This window comes from Phytophthora infestans, genomic scaffold, assembly GCF_000142945.1.
Source record: "Phytophthora infestans T30-4 supercont1.8 genomic scaffold, whole genome shotgun sequence".
Lineage (NCBI taxonomy): Eukaryota > Oomycota > Peronosporomycetes > Peronosporales > Peronosporaceae > Phytophthora > Phytophthora infestans.
The window spans coordinates 2,589,883-2,608,276 of record NW_003303751.1 but is presented as its reverse complement, the minus strand read 5'-3'; the positions used below and the strand labels follow the sequence as shown (position 1 = coordinate 2,608,276).

Genomic DNA, 18,394 nt, shown 5'->3' with positions numbered 1-18,394 from the left:
CATCGGTAGTAGCTGCAGTCTTTCCAATCTTACCTCGTAGTATCAAAGGTTTGAGTACCCGATCCCACTTGGCATGATGAGTCAGCAAATTCCACACCTCCAAATACTCAAAGCTTTCTCCCATTCTGTCTCGATAAAGGATCTGCGGCTGTGTCAATAATTTGTGACGGTCTTGTGTTGGCAGTTTATACAAATGTTTGGCCGGATCTTTTGGCCATATCTCTGTTAAAATCCCGTTAAAGTCACTGATAGTTGTGCGAACTGTTTCCCACTGCCAGCATAAAGTCTGAGCATCTTCAGCATCAGCAGGATCGTCAAATTTTGCACTATATCTTTGGTGCACCAGCGCCCAGAACGTTTCATTGTCTTCCGCCGAATACTTTTCGCTGCATGGATCAGACGAGTCCAGGAGCTCGGGTGTGAGAGATTCCACGTTATTGACGACCGTCATCCAAGCCTGGGCGAGTGCTGTGTAGGCTGCTGGTGTCCCTGGTGCGAGGCGAGAGGAGCACGGGGCTGGGAGGCGCCATAGACAGCACTTGAAGTGAGTTATTCAATAACTTTTTGCGAATCAAAAGGTATCTTTCACAGAAACCCTTTACGTTTCTAATTGGGATACCTTTTATGAGGGTTCATTTTCAGTCAACTAACGGAAACGTCAAGCCTACGAATCGAAGTTCGAAGATAAGCTTCATAACGTATAATCAAAAAATGAATTTAATTCATGGCTAAACCCTGAGCCAAGTGCTTTACCTTCGGCATTATATGACCGCAGTCGTCACGATTACCTTGATTTCCCCGACCGTCGCTTGTGCCATATCCTAGCGAACACAAACAGATACCTTGACTGTAGTCGCAGTAGCCTCTGTTGGAGCAAACTGCGTTTTCCTTTGTGCCCTTTTGGCTTACCACGCCATGTATCGCAACTCCATTATCAGCGGTGACGACGCTCACTGCTCCATTTGATGCAGTAAGCCCCGTCGTCTCCGCTCTTAGCGGTGGAATGTCACCGTGCTCGAGTGGGAAGGCAATAGTGATTATGTTCTCAGCTGACCCTGGAGCTGAGCACGCTTTCGTTCCGGAAGAGTATTCCACCTCAAGATCTTCAAAGCCGAAGGAAATCATGAGGATATCTCGAAGATCATCCATCGTTACGTCAAATGGGATATCGACCGAGGTTAAGGTGCGATATTGAAGACGAAAAACGCCTCCAGTCGCAGTACACTTAAGCAGCTGGATCTCGTCGACTTGGTCCGTTGTGACAGGATCGTCCCCCTTTAGGCAGGACCCTATTCAAGCATAAACAGTTCTTGTTAATCAAAAACAACAAGTATCAAAACAGTGATAACCCACTTTTGCTACAGTCGTAGGCTTCGTAACCTGGATCGCACTTGCAGCCCAAAATGTTATCGCGGTCGAAGGTTAAAACGTTGTTTGGATCTGTGCCGTAGTCAAAGACTAGCGAGGGCGAGTCTGAGTCTGCTTCTAGCGACAACTGACGAATGGTCATGCACTGACCGTGGCCACTGCAAACAGGATCCCCAGGGCATTTCACTGTGCAGTGCAGCGATGACAAATTAGAACTCTACCTTGCAGCTACCCACCTCTCTGTACTTACTAAATTCGCACGCAGAGCCCTCAAATGGAGTGTAGCAAGAGCACTGACCAGTGGTACGGTCGCAAATGCCTGCATCAGAACACTCTGACCGCTGGTTGTGTACGGTATTGGTTACTGACCGAGTGGTGAACCACGATGGCCCTGACGGACACTTTCCTGCAATTTTTCAAGTAAGAAAAAAATGTCACCGCATTGGATTTCTAGTCTAGATAACTATATATCTTACGCGACGAGCAATCTCCAGTCGTCCAGCCTTTCTCGCAAACGCACTTGTAAGACGGCGAGCCGGTGCAGTAGCCGTGTCCACTACAAACGAGTTCACCCACACAGGCTGAGATCGGCCCGCCATACAAGTTTTTATCGTTGGCACATCCGCAATCGCCTCGCGTTCCAATATTTCCATAGCCGTCACTCGATCGGAAGCCCGGCATGGGGCTGGTGTAGCATTTGCATTGACCCGTTTCTATTGTCACAATAATATCGTAAAGAATATTCAAGTTTAACCAGAGAAAACGAGCAGCACCAACCAAAATTGCAATCTCCTCGGCTGCTGCAGAATTCCCATTCCTTAGTGCCTTGAACCGAGGTTCGTCCGCCTAAAATGCCACCTGCGGAGGTCGCGAACACACTGCCACCCATAAGATAAACGACACCCTTGAGCGTTCCTAACACTTTAATCGGAGATTGCCTAGTCCACACAGTAGCCAGAATCAGATACCAAGGTTCTTAAGGATTCGTATAGCCGCACTTACGGTCCGAAGTCCTGAATAAACTCGATCATGATAGGGTTTGCCGTCCCACTAGTGCAAACTGTTGTTGCTGTACCGCCAAACGTGACTTTGACCGTAGAAAGTGTCTTGATCGTAGTGAGAATCTTCTTAAAGTCTTCCAGCTTTGTGTCGAACGATATTTCCGCGCTTTGCCCTTTGAAGAACAAGAAAAACGATCCTCCGGTGCCAGTACACTGCACAATCTGCACCTCATTCTTTTGACCTGTTGTCATCGGGTCATCTCCACGTGGACAAGATTCTAAAAGTTTAAAGAAACGTGTGAGTTCAAATCCACCAAATTCACATTTCTCAAAGTAAATAATTCGTACTCAATGAGCAATCGTAACCGTGGTATCCTTTGCTACACTTGCACCCGTACATCATATCTGCATCCCACGCCGAGTCGTACAAAGGTTCTGTGCCCACCGCATACATTTCCGATAGATCTTTGAGTGACATGCATCGCCCAACGTCGTTGCAGTCACTGGCACACTTCACTAAGCGTCATCGGGGGGGGGGGGGGTCAGCAAGTTACATCCGATACTGTGAATATCGTCAGTATCCGATATATACGTACTGCGTTGACAGGCTGAGCCTATGAAGCCCTCGTCGCATGTGCATTTGCCTTCTTCATGGTCGCACAGTCCCTTGTTCGAGCACTCGACGACGTAGTGGGCGTCGTCCATCGCTCGCGCTGGAGCCACCCATGCAGGCCCTAGCGGACAGCGCTCTGCCACACCCGGTAAAGTTTATGAGTAATGCTCTATGTTGCCATATCTGTAGATGCTCACTCACTCTGCGAACAGTCAAAGCCAAAGTGTCTAACGTCGCACTCGCACAGGTTACGGGTGTTGCAGGTCCCGTGTCCTGAACAGATCTTGCTATTGTACACACCACGAGCACAGGCCGCATCTGTTGCATCACATCGCAGTAGCAGCGCCAAAAGTATGAGCGGGGAACACCGCATTTTGGCTAATTAACACTGCGAGTCGTACTGTTTCGCTAGCAGCTTCAACGTACATGTACTAACGGACGCGCCGTATTAGAGTCCGGACTATATTTAATAGTGCCGCCCGAAAGTGACAGAGAGGGCTTTAAACAGGTGAGGACTTTATTCCTTGCTGATATGATCGTGTACCAGGTTTAATATCGTCTAAACGCATCATCTAACTCTAAAGGATTTAACAGATCGATGTCTTCGTCCATATGCGGTTCCTTCGACCACTTTTCACGAAATTTAGCGCCATTCACATCGTGCTTGGATATAAACCACGACGAGGGGTATCTCGAGAAGCCTGCTATTTCAGCGCTCCGCATGATTGTTGCCTCATCCGTGTCTCGCCACGCGCGGAGGCCTCAATCGCAAACGGTGTCAACACTTGGCATACGTGGGCTACCAAAGCGAGTGCATTCGACTCGGTCCGACTCTTTCCAAGCATTTTATATGTACAGTAGGTCCTTAACACGACATATTGAATCCACTTGATCACCTCTTGCTTACGCTCACTGCTAACCGACTGCCTTTGATGAGGCATTATTGGAAATGACGGAAAAGTGTTTCTTTCTGTAGAATGGATAGTCAGCAAGTTTGTAATAGCAAATTTTGGTAGCTTTTATATGGACGAGTCCTTGGACTCTATTCGGGAGAGGCTTGTATTTAATAGTGCAGGCATGTTATATATAGCACTTTTATTTATATCAAACAGACAATTATTAGACTTTTTACAGTCTGTATAGTATGGGTTACAATTTCTGGCCCAATGTTCAATGTCGCCTACAATAGCACACCAAAGGACACTATTCGGTAGGGGCCTTTTATTCGGGCGCATCCGTTATTTATGGACGACGTTGAATAATGAATGGAATTGCGGCCATGGAGGGAGCCCAATGAAACAGGCTCCAGATCAGGCTTAAAATACAACCACGGAAATGAAATACGTTAAAATGCGCGGAGCTGCGTGTAGATACGAAGACGAATGAACACCCAACTTGAGTCGCTCCTGTCATTACCACGGTTGATCCAGCGTTTTCGGTATCAGGTTTTGCAGGATCAATCGACGCTGCAGGCGGAGATACTCCTTTGCTTCAACCGACAGTCCAACCTCACTCTGTGTCATGATATCCAGCTCCAGTCGACGCTCCAGCACTCGTGCCATACCAGTGTCGTCGTCGTCACGCCCCTCTGATCCAGCTTGTACTACACTTGCCTTCTGTGGCGTTGAGCCTTCGCTTGCCAAATCCAATTCGACGTAGGGGTTTGCGTACTCGATCCTCTGTCGCATGCGCCTCTCATCTTCGTCGCCCTCGCTCCTTGATCGCGTATTTCCACAAACGGGAGACGTTGGCGTCTTCGGAGATTGTGGAACAGGAGGTCGGCCCCCTTCATCTTGTTCTTCGCTCAGTTCTTCTTCCTCGTGCATCGAGGCAAATTGATGCATAAGTTTTGGCTTGAGATCCTTTCAGTATGTTGCCTAGTTGACAAGTAGCCACGCTACCGCTACATACTCAAACTCTCTCTTCGTAGCTACTCGGAAGGTCTTGACAGCCCACTCGAAAGCCAGAGAAAGCGAAGCATCCGTTGATCTCTTGTATTTCTGACTGAAGAGCGTGACGAAGGCCACCATATTGGGGACGCATGGATTGCCATTGTCTCTGCAGCTCATCAACCGTCCGACGTCCAAACGTTGGCGGCATATTACATACTCAGACCCAACTTGCTTCCAGAACAACTCGACGCTCTGCTCAGCTGGAGGGCCTGATGCCACTGCGATCCACGCCCGCGCCAGACTCATCACTTCCTCGCTCTCGAACGGTGGCAACATTGTGAACCAGATTTTGTTGACAAAAATTACAGGTTGCAGCAGCACATAGTGAAAGCAAGAATAGAACCTTCAACTACAAGTAGTAAATTCGTTGCTTCAACTCAACTTAACAAACCACCAGCCCGCGCTTTACTATAGAATCTATACTCCACGACCATCCTTGTAGATCTGCAAAAGTGTGGAGCCAGCAACTACCCGCTTGCAATTCCAGCACGATTTTCTTCGGTCTGGCGATGATTGAGCTCCAGATTGTAGTATACTGTTTGTGTTAGTTTCAAGGCACTCGACGGGGCAAAAACATGTTTCATATCCAATACAAAACCAACAAAAAATAAGGAGGTGGGCTGTAATCAGCATTGTTTTGGGGCAATACGCTTGTTTCGTGTCGTGATTCTTCTTCCTTCATCATGTCTGATAATCGGTTATTTTGAACAGTTCAGCAATGTCTCTATCAGTAACTCTACTTACTTTTTTTTGCGGCCAACTCTGCCCCGCTAACCAGATAAATGTACACTCCATCTCGAGCGGCCCCCCACCGCCACGAGTAAGTCCACGTAATTTGCCGGCCCATCTTGATTCGCGATGGAACCAAACGCAGGGCTCGTTCCAGCCGTCAATCGCTCCGTTACGTTACCGGTTGATCCACCACGCAGGATATCCTTAATGAAATCCAGTGCATTCGTCACACGCGCATATACCCCTGGTATAATACCGCATTCTTCATATCCAGAGCTTACGACTCCAACGAGTACTCTATCGACGAGAAGAGGACCGCCCGAGTCACCGTTGCACGAGTCCTTCCCGTCCCCATTGCCCGCACATATCACTGAGTCATCTATAACCTGACTGTAGTTGTATGTCTTGAATGAGTCGGAACACTTTCTGTTCGTGACAATTTCGACGTCCACAGCTTGCAAAGTAGAGGAATTGGTTTTGTCAATCAGAAATCCCCACCCAAGCGTTGTGGCGATGGATCCGGGTTCGTTGTTAGATCCATCAGCAGATGTCAAAGGCGCAGGTTGGAATTTAGATGGTGTCTCCAACTTTAGCACTGCTATGTCATCTGTAGCGGCAGATAGGTTGTAGTACAGCTTGTACTGAGGGTGACGAAAAGCCTCAATTACGTGAATCTGTTCGGCGTTTTTAGGGCCCCTTTCCTGACCTTTTATTCGATCCGAAGGAGACAAACACGTCGTGCATATACCACTCCAAGCGATGGCCAGCCGTGAGAACGTACTGAGGTGCAATCAGCGTACCACCACAAAACGTGTCGCGTTCAGGACCTTCGGCACGCACACTCGCTACGTACATGTACTTATCGATTTTCGCATTCGTTCCACCATAGATACGAGTCTCTTCGTCGGGTGTAAGATCAGTCGAAAGCTCGGAGAAGGATAAGCTGCTCACGAGTGTAGCTACCAAACCGAGGAACAATCCAACTTGAATGAATTTCATTGTCACCAAATGCTTTATGTGAGCAACAGGCAGTAGATTTGATCTTGAGCTTGAGAAGGGTGAAGTGAACGTGCCAGATCCGAGAGAAAAACACAAATGAGCGATATTTCTTCGCAGCTTGCTGTGCTCGATACGTAAAGTACTACTTGTATTATATGACGGTACGCTAAATTAGCGTACCGTAATAGGATACAAGTCGCTAATCTAATCGGATAGTTGTGATAGTTTACAGCATCAAGACAGGCTTAAACTTCCACTAACGACAACGTGTATTGCTCGCTACAGAGCTTACATGGAGACGCTAATCACAGAACCCCCAAGCTTATTCACAGATCGCCCTTATTGAACTCAAGCTATTTATGAAGCTGCAAATCTTTAGATCAACTTGATAGATATCGAGGGGGTATCTCACGGGGAGTGTCTGACCGCGTCTGATACAAAAATCGTAGACGCCCGCGACCCCACTTATATACGGACTGAGAGGTCACGACACGGCTATATCTTCTTGACAGTGTCGTGCATTCCATTCTAACAGCTGCGTGCTGGAAAGAATGTAACGCAAGAACATGTATTAAAGCATAAAAACTACAACATTCACTTCGTGATGATTATTGCGCTTGCAAGCTCGTTAGTATCGAGAGGATTTTGGCTCGCGAAGCCGAAGCCTTCTTTACGTTGAATGTGCTCGTCGTCAGCGACGGCATGTGCTCGAGAAGCGACTCTGGACGATGCTTGATAATAAACTTCATTGCGGCATGCATGTAGTGAAGTGCGTACACTGCACAGTCGACAGCGTTAGCCTGACGAGGCTTCGTGACGTAGTTGTATGTGGTTGTTGCAGTAGTGCCGCTGGTATCAGATGCTATGGCCTTAACTAGAAACCATTCGATCACAGCAAAAATATAGTCTGGTTCATGACCACCCCGCAATGAATTCACGTGGTATATGACGGTGCTTTCGCTGTAAAGGGGGCGCTCAACTACCACAAAGCTCCAGTGGTCGCCCATCACAACCGGAAGGATCACGTACGTGTGCGAAATCCAATTAGCTTGCCGGGTTATTTCATCAGCACTCCGTTCTGTAGCCATTCAACAATATACGCGAAATTAATCACTGGTCAGTCTATTCTGACTATATTGATTAGCAGAATAGACTGACCTTTCAGACTTTTCAGAATAGTCTGACCCGTCAGTCTATTCTGAATATATCGGTTACTAGAATAGACTGACGGGTCAATCAGTTCAAAACAGACTGATCTGTTGTTTTACGCACGCTCTAAATGAATTGATCAGTCAGTTTATTATCAACAGCACCATTTTCACATTAAACTGACCGGTCAATCTTTTTTATTTGTGTTCAGAACAGATTGAACAGTCGATGTCTAAGTCACGTACCATTACAACTGACTTGTGTAGGTATCTAGCCTCTTGCTGAATGCATTAAGGGACAAATTGTCACCCTTCCGCGCCAACTCAAGTTTTTCCGCCGCCTCGTTTGGAGAAATGTTATGCGTAGTAGCTGTCTTTGCGATGGCATCATAGTATTTTTTGCGCCGGAGATAGAAGCGAGCTTCTGTCGGGTCTTTCCGCCATTTAGACCCGAGCTTCTCATTTACCTCCGAAATTGACATGTTTCCTGCAAGCCTCACAGAGTACTCTTTCCACAAGTCCACAACCGTCGAGATTGATCTGCTCAGCTTTGGATTACGAGGTTGAAGTGACCGCGGAATTGCACATGATGTAAAGGGCGGCTGCGTTACCGCTGACTGCAGCGGATCATGACCTGAGGTGCTGTCTTCCCAGCTGAGTACAAGCCGTTTTTTTGAGAGAGCTTTTAGTGTATCTATCCCCGCTGCTAGCGCATCCAGCTTGCCGTGTAGAGATTTCATTCCGTTCTTCAGCACGTCCGCAATTTGAGGCACTACAACTGCAAGCGATTTTGTTTCCGACTGTGTAATCGCTGGTATCAACGAATAGAGTTCCTGATCAAAGGATGCGTACTCTGCAATGGAAAACAAACTGTGCTTCCACAATTGATGATTGGGATACTGCCGCCGCAGCACCACAGAGTCTTGGAGAAAGATAACTCGCATGTGACGGAGCATTTGAATGAAGGCAGCTCCAGCAATTTCACGCGTCGAGCTTTGAGCCAGTTGTTTAACTGCAGCCTCAACCTCAGGGTAAACCAATTGTTGTAGCTCAGAGCTTGGAGTAGCAGAACCTCGCTGCAGCCAGTAGCCGCCACCCTTTGTCGGATATCCAGCCCGGGCTCGCATAGCCTTTTTAGGTAGGGATGTAAGATAGCATCCTTCCATCCGCGCTGCATTCCACCTCCCAAGACGCCGAATTTGTTCTTCACTAGCACCAAATGTTTCCGCCAATTTCGCCCCCGATCCTCGATTAGCATGTGTTCAAACGGTTGAATCGATCCCGCACGCTGCGAAAGCTCGCTTGATACGATTTAACTGGGTGTTGTACGAAATCTCCTTCGTTCTGTCACCACCATTAATGAGGTGGATATCGTACCACCTTTCGCGGCATGTAAAATCGGGAAATGGCTCACAATCAATTTGCCAGCGCCAAAAAAGATGGAGCGCTACAGCATTCAATGGGCACACATTCACGTTCTTACATCGCATGGCTGCCCCGTACTCGATGCGGCCATGCTGATTAGTTTTGCCTCGATTCATGATGATCACAAGTGGCGTGCACGTTTGCGAGCCTTCATCCGGTAGCTCCAGTGTCAACATGTCAGGGAATTCAATAAAACGGCGACTCTCGCCCCGTGCAAGAAGTGCATGCCCCAAAAAGAAATCCACACGATCACGCAAAGAAACACCGTCGTTTTGAGACAACCAATAGTCAGTGAGTTGAACCATGTCTTCGACATTATATCCATCAAGAACGGTACCCAGCGCTCGATCTGCGTAGTTTTTTCGCTTGCGCTCAGTTTCCGACCGCTTCAGCGTGTCGAAAAGATCGTGATAGGTCTTCCCACGTGGATGTGGATGGCTATTTAGAAGTAGAGCCTGCTGCAACTTGTACAGACCTATCACAGCTTTGGCATAAGCTTCAACGCCAGCTAAACTGAGAGCTTTAGCATCACCAGCTTTGGTTTTCTGGCGCTTGTTACCACGAGGACGTGCGTCTTCAAAAACGTAACTAGTTTCCCTTCAGTGACAATACAGCCATCCAAATACTTTTTACCTGCACACCACGTTTTAAACTCGGCTTGTTTTGGAGCGTACTGCTTAACGGTGTTGGAAGGGCGCGCAGCGGCGTGGTCTGTGATAATGTCTGTCACCACTTGATGAATTTCTTGAGAATTCGCATTATCATCACGCGTGTACTCGTCCATTTAGACGCTTCGAAACAATCTCTACGGGGGGGGGCTGCGAGTGCTCGCTGTCGATCAGAGACTGGTGAGTTGGCGAAAAGAATTGGTTGCTAGAGGTATTTTACTATAGGATTTATCTATAGAGATACAAAATTGTATACCTCAAGTATTTCGCAGCTACTTTGTCCAATACCTTCAGACCTATGGTTTCGATCGAAAGACGCCGTCCGTCTCGTAGGGAGATACCGAGGGGGTATCTCACGGGGAGTGTCTGACCGCGTCTGATACAAAAATCGTAGACGCCCGCGACCCCACTTATATACGGACTGAGAGGTCACGACACGGCTATATCTTCTTGACAGTGTCGTGCATTCCATTCTAACAGCTGCGTGCTGGAAAGAATGTAACGCAAGAACATGTATTAAAGCATAAAAACTACAACATTCACTTCGTGATGATTATTGCGCTTGCAAGCTCGTTAGTATCGAGAGGATTTTGGCTCGCGAAGCCGAAGCCTTCTTTACGTTGAATGTGCTCGTCGTCAGCGACGGCATGTGCTCGAGAAGCAACTCTGGACGATGCTTGATAATAAACTTCATTGCGGCATGCATGTAGTGAAGTGCGTACACTGCACAGTCGACAGCGTTAGCCTGACGAGGCTTCGTGACGTAGTTGTATGTGGTTGTTGCAGTAGTGCCGCTGGTATCAGATGCTATGGCCTTAACTAGAAACCATTCGATCACAGCAAAAATATAGTCTGGTTCATGACCACCCCGCAATGAATTCACGTGGTATATGACGGTGCTTTCGCTGGAAAGGGGGCGCTCAACTACCACAAAGCTCCAGTGGTCGCCCATCACAACCGGAAGGATCACGTACGTGTGCGACATCCAATTAGCTTGCCGGGTTATTTCATCAGCACTCCGTTCTGTAGCCATTCAACAATATACGCGAAATTAATCACTGGTCAGTCTATTCTGACTATATTGATTAGCAGAATAGACTGACCTTTCAGACTTTTCAGAATAGTCTGACCCGTCAGTCTATTCTGAATATATCGGTTACTAGAATAGACTGACGGGTCAATCAGCTCAAAACAGACTGATCTGTTGTTTTACGCACGCTCTAAATAAATTGATCAGTCAGTTTATTATCAACAGCACCATTTTCACATTAAACTGACCGGTCAATCTTTTTTATTTGTGTTCAGAACAGATTGAACAGTCGATGTCTAAGTCACGTACCATTACAACTGACTTGTGTAGGTATCTAGCCTCTTGCTGAATGCATTAAGGGACAAATTGTCACCCTTCCGCGCCAACTCAAGTTTTTCCGCCGCCTCGTTTGGAGAAATGTTATGCGTAGTAGCTGTCTTTGCGATGGCATCATAGTATTTTTTGCGCCGGAGATAGAAGCGAGCTTCTGTCGGGTCTTTCCGCCATTTAGACCCGAGCTTCTCATTTACCTCCGAAATTGACATGTTTCCTGCAAGCCTCACAGAGTACTCTTTCCACAAGTCCACAACCGTCGAGATTGATCTGCTCAGCTTTGGATTACGAGGTTGAAGTGACCGCGGAATTGCACATGATGTAAAGGGCGGCTGCGTTACCGCTGACTGCAGCGGATCATGACCTGAGGTGCTGTCTTCCCAGCTGAGTACAAGCCGTTTATTTGAGAGAGCTTTAAGTGTATCTATCCCCGCTGCTAGCGCATCCAGCTTGCCGTGTAGAGATTTCATTCCGTTCTTCAGCACGTCCGCAATTTGAGGCACTACAACTGCAAGCGATTTTGTTTCCGGCTGTGTAATCGCTGGTATCAACGAATAGAGTTCCTGATCAAAGGATGCGTACTCTGCAATGGAAAACAAACTGTGCTTCCACAATTGATGATTGGGATACTGCCGCCGCAGCACCACAGAGTCTTGGAGAAAGACCACTCGCATGTGACGGAGCATTTGAATGAAGGCAGCTCCAGCAATTTCACGCGTCGAGCTTTGAGCCAGTTGTTTAACTGCAGCCTCAACCTCAGGGTAAACCAATTGTTGTAGCTCAGAGCTTGGAGTAGCAGAACCTCGCTGCAGCCAGTAGCCGCCACCCTTTGTCGGATATCCAGCCCGGGCTCGCATAGCCTTTTTAGGTAGGGATGTAAGATAGCATCCTTCCATCCGCGCTGCATTCCACCTCCCAAGACGCCGAATTTGTTCTTCACTAGCACCAAATGTTTCCGCCAATTTCGCCCCCGATCCTCGATTAGCATGTGTTCAAACGGTTGAATCGATCCCGCACGCTGCGAAAGCTCGCTTGATACGATTTAACTGGGTGTTGTACGAAATCTCCTTCGTTCTGTCACCACCATTAATGAGGTGGATATCGTACCACCTTTCGCGGCATGTAAAATCGGGAAATGGCTCACAATCAATTTGCCAGCGCCAAAAAAGATGGAGCGCTACAGCATTCAATGGGCACACATTCACGTTCTTACATCGCATGGCTGCCCCGTACTCGATGCGGCCATGCTGATTAGTTTTGCCTCGATTCATGATGATCACAAGTGGCGTGCACGTTTGCGAGCCTTCATCCGGTAGCTCCAGTGTCAACATGTCAGGGAATTCAATAAAACGGCGACTCTCGCCCCGTGCAAGAAGTGCATGCCCCAAAAAGAAATCCACACGATCACGCAAAGAAACACCGTCGTTTTGAGACAACCAATAGTCAGTGAGTTGAACCATGTCTTCGACATTATATCCATCAAGAACGGTACCCAGCGCTCGATCTGCGTAGTTTTTTCGCTTGCGCTCAGTTTCCGACCGCTTCAGCGTGTCGAAAAGATCGTGATAGGTCTTCCCACGTGGATGTGGATGGCTATTTAGAAGTAGAGCCTGCTGCAACTTGTACAGACCTATCACAGCTTTGGCATAAGCTTCAACGCCAGCTAAACTGAGAGCTTTAGCATCACCAGCTTTGGTTTTCTGGCGCTTGTTACCACGAGGACGTGCGTCTTCAAAAACGTAACTAGTTTCCCTTCAGTGACAATACAGCCATCCAAATACTTTTTACCTGCACACCACGTTTTAAACTCGGCTTGTTTTGGAGCGTACTGCTTAACGGTGTTGGAAGGGCGCGCAGCGGCGTGGTCTGTGATAATGTCTGTCACCACTTGATGAATTTCTTGAGAATTCGCATTATCATCACGCGTGTACTCGTCCATTTAGACGCTTCGAAACAATCTCTACGGGGGGGGGCTGCGAGTGCTCGCTGTCGATCAGAGACTGGTGAGTTGGCGAAAAGAATTGGTTGCTAGAGGTATTTTACTATAGGATTTATCTATAGAGATACAAAATTGTATACCTCAAGTATTTCGCAGCTACTTTGTCCAATACCTTCCGACCTAGGGTTTCGATCGAAAGACGCCGTCCGTCTCGTAGGGAGATACCGTTGCGTAGGAGCCATCCGATGGCAAAATGCACAGATAGAAAGACAGTTCGTACGACTGAATGCGATGACTACACTCCTGGACACAATTGTACGGCCACCTCTTCCAATGCCCATAACTCAGTCAATTTTTATTATTTGACGGTGCGGTTTTCACACAAGTTGCAAAACATACTTTAAAATAGCAAGGATGTGCTAACGCTCGCGGTTTTGCACTTTATAGGGAGGCTCACAAACAAAAACGAGCTTTGTCAGGCTGGACACAATTTACGGCCACCATCGGCCCAATACAAAAAAACCTTTGTAAAATAAAACATGTGTCATTTTGGCTGACTAGAAATTTGTAAGGGCTGAGTTTCTGTGGGCGATTAAATGGACACTATGGATCGAAAGCTCAAACTAGTTGCATGGGGGTGTACACAATAGTATTATATGTAACGTGTTGCACTCCCACCTTTGCTTGATCGATATTGATGGAGAGTTTTTAAACGTAAGATCGCGACGACTACACGGTGTTCTCCATTTGATCTGCTATAGTAAAAAAATGCAAATGGGTTTTTCGACACTACCGTCTTACCCCGCATATAAGGCATATGTGCTGTAAATGAATACAACACTGCTTGTGTGTTATATTCGTTTAGAAAGCCTATGTGTTGTACAGCGAACAATTTGTTTGACTTTGGAGAAGCAAGTTTGTGGGTCCTGGAATCTGGCTTGGTTGTTTAGGGCTGGCCCTCCTACGCGATCAGCGTGGGCTCAAACCCGCCTGCGTGCAGCTCACATGATGTTGTGATTGGTAACGGGTCTTTTCTTTCTGTTGTGGCTACGTTTTATACGGAGGTTTTGCTTGTTAATATTATAAATTCTATTATTGTTTTTTTCTTCTTTTTATAAGAATCGCTATGCACAAATGCATTACATGTAATCACGTGTATTATATTATATATCCATCTACTTTCACTGCGAAATATGATCCGGAGCGAACAAAGCACAGCGTTTTCAAAGAATTTTTAACAGTGTACGAGAATTTGTACACCAGCTTATTGTCCTTGTCAACAGTACTTACCTCGATGTCCCAGTTGTGCATATGTGCAGCAGCGTAAAGCTCCAGTTCCCCTGGATCCTCCGTCCCGTTTCGAATTCTATCCAAGTAGCGGTCATCAAAAAGACGTTCGAGATCTTTTAGTGTCTCCATGTATATCGTGAGTTGCGCTGTGTAGTCCAAAATATGTGTCTGAATGCCGTGTAAAAGGCAGCAGAATAAGCTGGACGTGCTGTCGTCCGGCAAATACCAGGTTGGTGTTGCTATATCCAGTTGCTCCCTGTCGTCAGCGGCAACAAGGTCGCTGTACTGCTGGTTCCAACGATCCATGTCTACATCTGCAGCAAGTAAATCACGCAGAGGTGGATGGAGTGCCTTCACGTTGAAGTCTTCTTTACGAACAAGGCCACACAGCGCGAACGCTCTCACGATGCTAGAAGCATCTCCTGTAGCAATCCAGTCCAGCGTCCACTGCACCACCATGTTATATCAAGGGACCTTCGGGTTGCCGGCCTTCGTCTGGAGCATTGGGTCCACCAACGCCTGCCCTAGATAGGTATCATACCGACCTCTGTAGTACGCTTGGTAGCTACGGTTGACTGCCACGTCGAGCGGTTGTAGAAGATTCGTCAGATTCGGTGGTACGATAAGTACAAAAACGTTATACGCTTCAAGTTTTTTGGAATCAGCGAACTTCACGTGGCACGCGTAAGAGTTGATGAGATATAGCACGGGATCGCGGTAAAGCTGCGTCTCTCTTCGGTCGCACACCACCTTGCGGGCATGTTGCAAGAAAATATCGGCACTCCACATTCTAACGTCGACCATAACACCAGGAGGACATGTAGGTTTGTTTTTTTAGCTTTGAAAAGAGAAGATGAGGAGTCAACATCTTTTCATCTCCAATGATCGTAACGGTGGCCGTCAAGCGACGATGACTTGACCCTCCTTTTCGAAGCAGAACCTCACGGGAGTTTCGACTCGTTATTGTTGACTTTGGCTCCGTCTCGAAGTATCGCGGAACCTGGTCCATATTAATGATATTCTTGCTCTGAATACTGTGCTTTTCGATGAGATGCTGAGCCTGTTGAATGAAATCGCGGCAAATTGGTGGTGCATTCGCGGGAAGTGATCTTGAAGTTGTCTGACGACGTGAGACGAGGTTTCTACGACGCTTGAACCTGGCTAGCCACCCATAGGAGGCCTCAAAGTATAAAATAAGAGAATAAAGCCACGTAACAGCAGCACCGACACGTTTGTTCAGAAGGGTGGTTGGTTAAAAGCTGTCAAGAGTATTCATTGGCTGGTACAGCCTTGTGTTTTAAGTAGGTTTCAGTCACATGGGTTCTAATTAGGTAGGTGGTTAAATTGAGGTTTAAGCTAGATGTCGAGCGAATCCCGCAAATAATGTAGAACACGTATGCCTTATATGGGGGGTAAGACTGTAGCTAAAAATTCTCCATCAATATCGATCAAGCAAAGGTGCGAGTGCAACACGTTACATATAATACTATTTTGTACACCCCCATGCAACTACTTTGAGCTTTCGATCCATAGTGTCCATTTAATCGCCCACAGAAACTCAGCCCTTACAAATTTCTAGTCAGCCAAAATGACACATGTTTTATTTTACAAAGGTTTTTTTGTATTGGGCCGATGGTGGCCGTAAATTGTGTCCAGCCTGACAAAGCTCTTTTTTTGTTTGTGAGCCTCCCTATAAAGTGCGAAACCGCGAGTGTTAGCGCATCCTTGCACTTTTGAAGCATGTTTTGCAGCATGTGTGAAAACCGCACCGTCAAATAATAAAAATTGACTGAGTTATAGCCATTGGAAGAGGTGGCCGTACAATTGTGTCCAGTAGTGTAGATAAGGATGCACGGAGATATTTCCCGTTCGGCCCTGATTGGCTAAAACCCTCCAGTTCTGGAAAGCCGACATAGACCGCCTGCACAAGGCTCTAAAGCTCGAGGAAGACTACAAATTGCCAAGCCGTGTTCGGGTTGGTGGCGTCGAAGGACTCTATTTTTTGTTGGGCAGACTAGCGTATACAGACCGGTACGGTGATCTCGCCGTCATGTTCGGCAGGTCACCTACCGCGCCATGCCTCTTTTCCGGTTTATGGTGGACATCATGTACGCTAAGTCCGCCGATCGCTTGCGCTCGAGTGCGGAACTTTTAGTACTTCCCGATGCGAGGTTTAAGCGGAGGCTACATCCGCACCAGGAAGCCTGATTAAGGGATGCATCGGCTTCAGGCGGCACCGTTCATGCTATAGCTCGCCCTGCTCACGACCAGCGGTAATACTACAACGGACGTGAGCATGCATTGAAGCACCAGGGAGAAATTACTCCAGACGGCATCTTTATCGACTTTTACGGTCCTGTGGCAGACACCCGCCACGACATCTACCTGCTACAGGAAAGTCTTGCGGCGCTTCCAGGCTGCGCATTCGGAGGCCGGCCGTTTATTTGGGGACCTTGTATACCCCAAAAGGCCAACGCTACAGACTGGGTACAAAGGGTCACGTCTTTGGCGAGTCCAGGAAGCGCTAATGTCGCAATGAGCGTTATCTGGGTTGCTGTAGAGTGGGGGGGTTGGTGGCATAACACGACTGTGGCCGTACGTGGATATGAAGGTCCTGTCTAAGGTTCTTTTTTCCCTATTGGTAAGTACTACTTTGGTCGCGGCTTTTCTGACTAACTCTAGAATTTGTGTAAACTTTAGAATTTGTGTAAACACAAACCAAATTAGTCGCGGTTTTGGTGTTACACCACCTACACTAGAAGTGTATAAATCACTTCTGGGACCTACTGAGACAGGCGAGCCGTGAGTGCCCTCAAAGGATTAATAAACGCCATGCGCTAATTCGGCTCTAAGCTTAAGCGCTCGCGTTCTAAAGCAAAGCGATTCGCTTCATTTGTTATATTTCTTATTTTTAGAGCACGTGGGAACTCGTCCCTCTCTTAACGTGCGCCAGTAGCTCAATAAACGTGTCGTGTTTTCTTATTGTTCCTCTTATCGCTATCATCGCCTCATCACGCAAGGCGTCGGCATGCTCGTCGTTGCGCTGCTTGGCCGCCTTTTCCTGCTTATTGTCATCTCGGGCAGCCTCTGCGTACTCGAACAGCTCGACCACGTTGGTGAGCAAGTCGTCCCGTTCAGTGAGCTTTTCTTCAATGCCGCTGACAGCTGCGCCCTTGGCCATATTGTCCTTGGCCTCGGACAGAAGAAGCGTACAGCGCTCCCGGTAGCGCCTTGCATCCACGTCGAGCCCCAAAGCGGACGGCACCGTCATTTAAGCGGTCGTGCGATCACCACGCTCCACTTGAAAGGGATTGACAGCCAGTTATTTCTGAGAAGTGCCATAACATCCCCGTCGTCAAAGCGAATTTGTGTCTTGCGCTTCTGGTCGGGTGAGGGAGCTCGATGGTTCAATATCTTGTTGTGAGTTGTGAGGTGCTTGTGCTACCAGCTCCCGTTTTACAGGCAAAACCTAAAGCACCATGATTTTGGTAAATTTGTATACAACGCTTTGTATAGCGAGAATAAGGTGTGGCGAGCATTCTTCACGTTGCTACAGATATACCACGAGCGCGTATGTCTCGACTATGCTTAGGCTTGAAAAATAAAGCGGGCGGCAGATGCTCGTTGCTTCGAGCTAAACCATTCTAAGATCCTACACTAGCGGCCGGTACACAAGCTAAGGAAAGTTCAGCAAATCACGGATCACCGGGGAGCTCCCTTTGCTAGTCGGTGGTTGGGCGCAGGTCGGAAGTTGGATACAGATTTTGCTGATCCCGGTACACCACACTGTTCACATCCTGATCTGTCAGATGATTTATTGCGAGCCGTAAGCATCCATCATTTGGTCACTCTGAGCATCGAGAGAGCGCCAGCTCTTGTCGTACGGCCTTGCTAAA

The 18,394-nt window shown here is 47.5% G+C and overlaps 3 protein-coding genes across 3 annotated transcripts; all 3 read right to left on the bottom strand.

Moving 5' to 3' along the window:
• Window positions 1–717: 717 nt before the first annotated feature.
• Window positions 718–3,309, bottom strand: PITG_06529 (uncharacterized protein; the record flags this gene model as incomplete). The annotated part of the gene is made up of 9 exons (XM_002998582.1): window positions 718–1,289; window positions 1,354–1,554; window positions 1,619–1,774; window positions 1,845–2,081; window positions 2,146–2,306; window positions 2,371–2,647; window positions 2,718–2,885; window positions 2,966–3,116; window positions 3,184–3,309. The coding sequence occupies 9 exons, from the start codon at window positions 3,307–3,309 to the stop codon at window positions 718–720; spliced, it is 2,049 nt and encodes a 682-aa protein (XP_002998628.1).
• Window positions 3,310–4,394: 1,085 nt separating this feature from the next.
• PITG_06528 (uncharacterized protein) lies at window positions 4,395–5,210 on the bottom strand (the record flags this gene model as incomplete). The annotated part of the gene is made up of 2 exons (XM_002998581.1): window positions 4,395–4,835; window positions 4,884–5,210. The coding sequence occupies 2 exons, from the start codon at window positions 5,208–5,210 to the stop codon at window positions 4,395–4,397; spliced, it is 768 nt and encodes a 255-aa protein (XP_002998627.1).
• An 8,967-nt stretch (window positions 5,211–14,177) lies between these two features.
• Window positions 14,178–16,576, bottom strand: PITG_06527 (uncharacterized protein; the record flags this gene model as incomplete). Its single annotated transcript, XM_002998580.1, has 6 exons — window positions 14,178–14,246; window positions 14,499–14,920; window positions 15,040–15,063; window positions 15,444–15,655; window positions 16,108–16,188; window positions 16,569–16,576. The coding sequence occupies 6 exons, from the start codon at window positions 16,574–16,576 to the stop codon at window positions 14,178–14,180; spliced, it is 816 nt and encodes a 271-aa protein (XP_002998626.1).
• Between the last annotated feature and the right edge of the window lie 1,818 nt (window positions 16,577–18,394).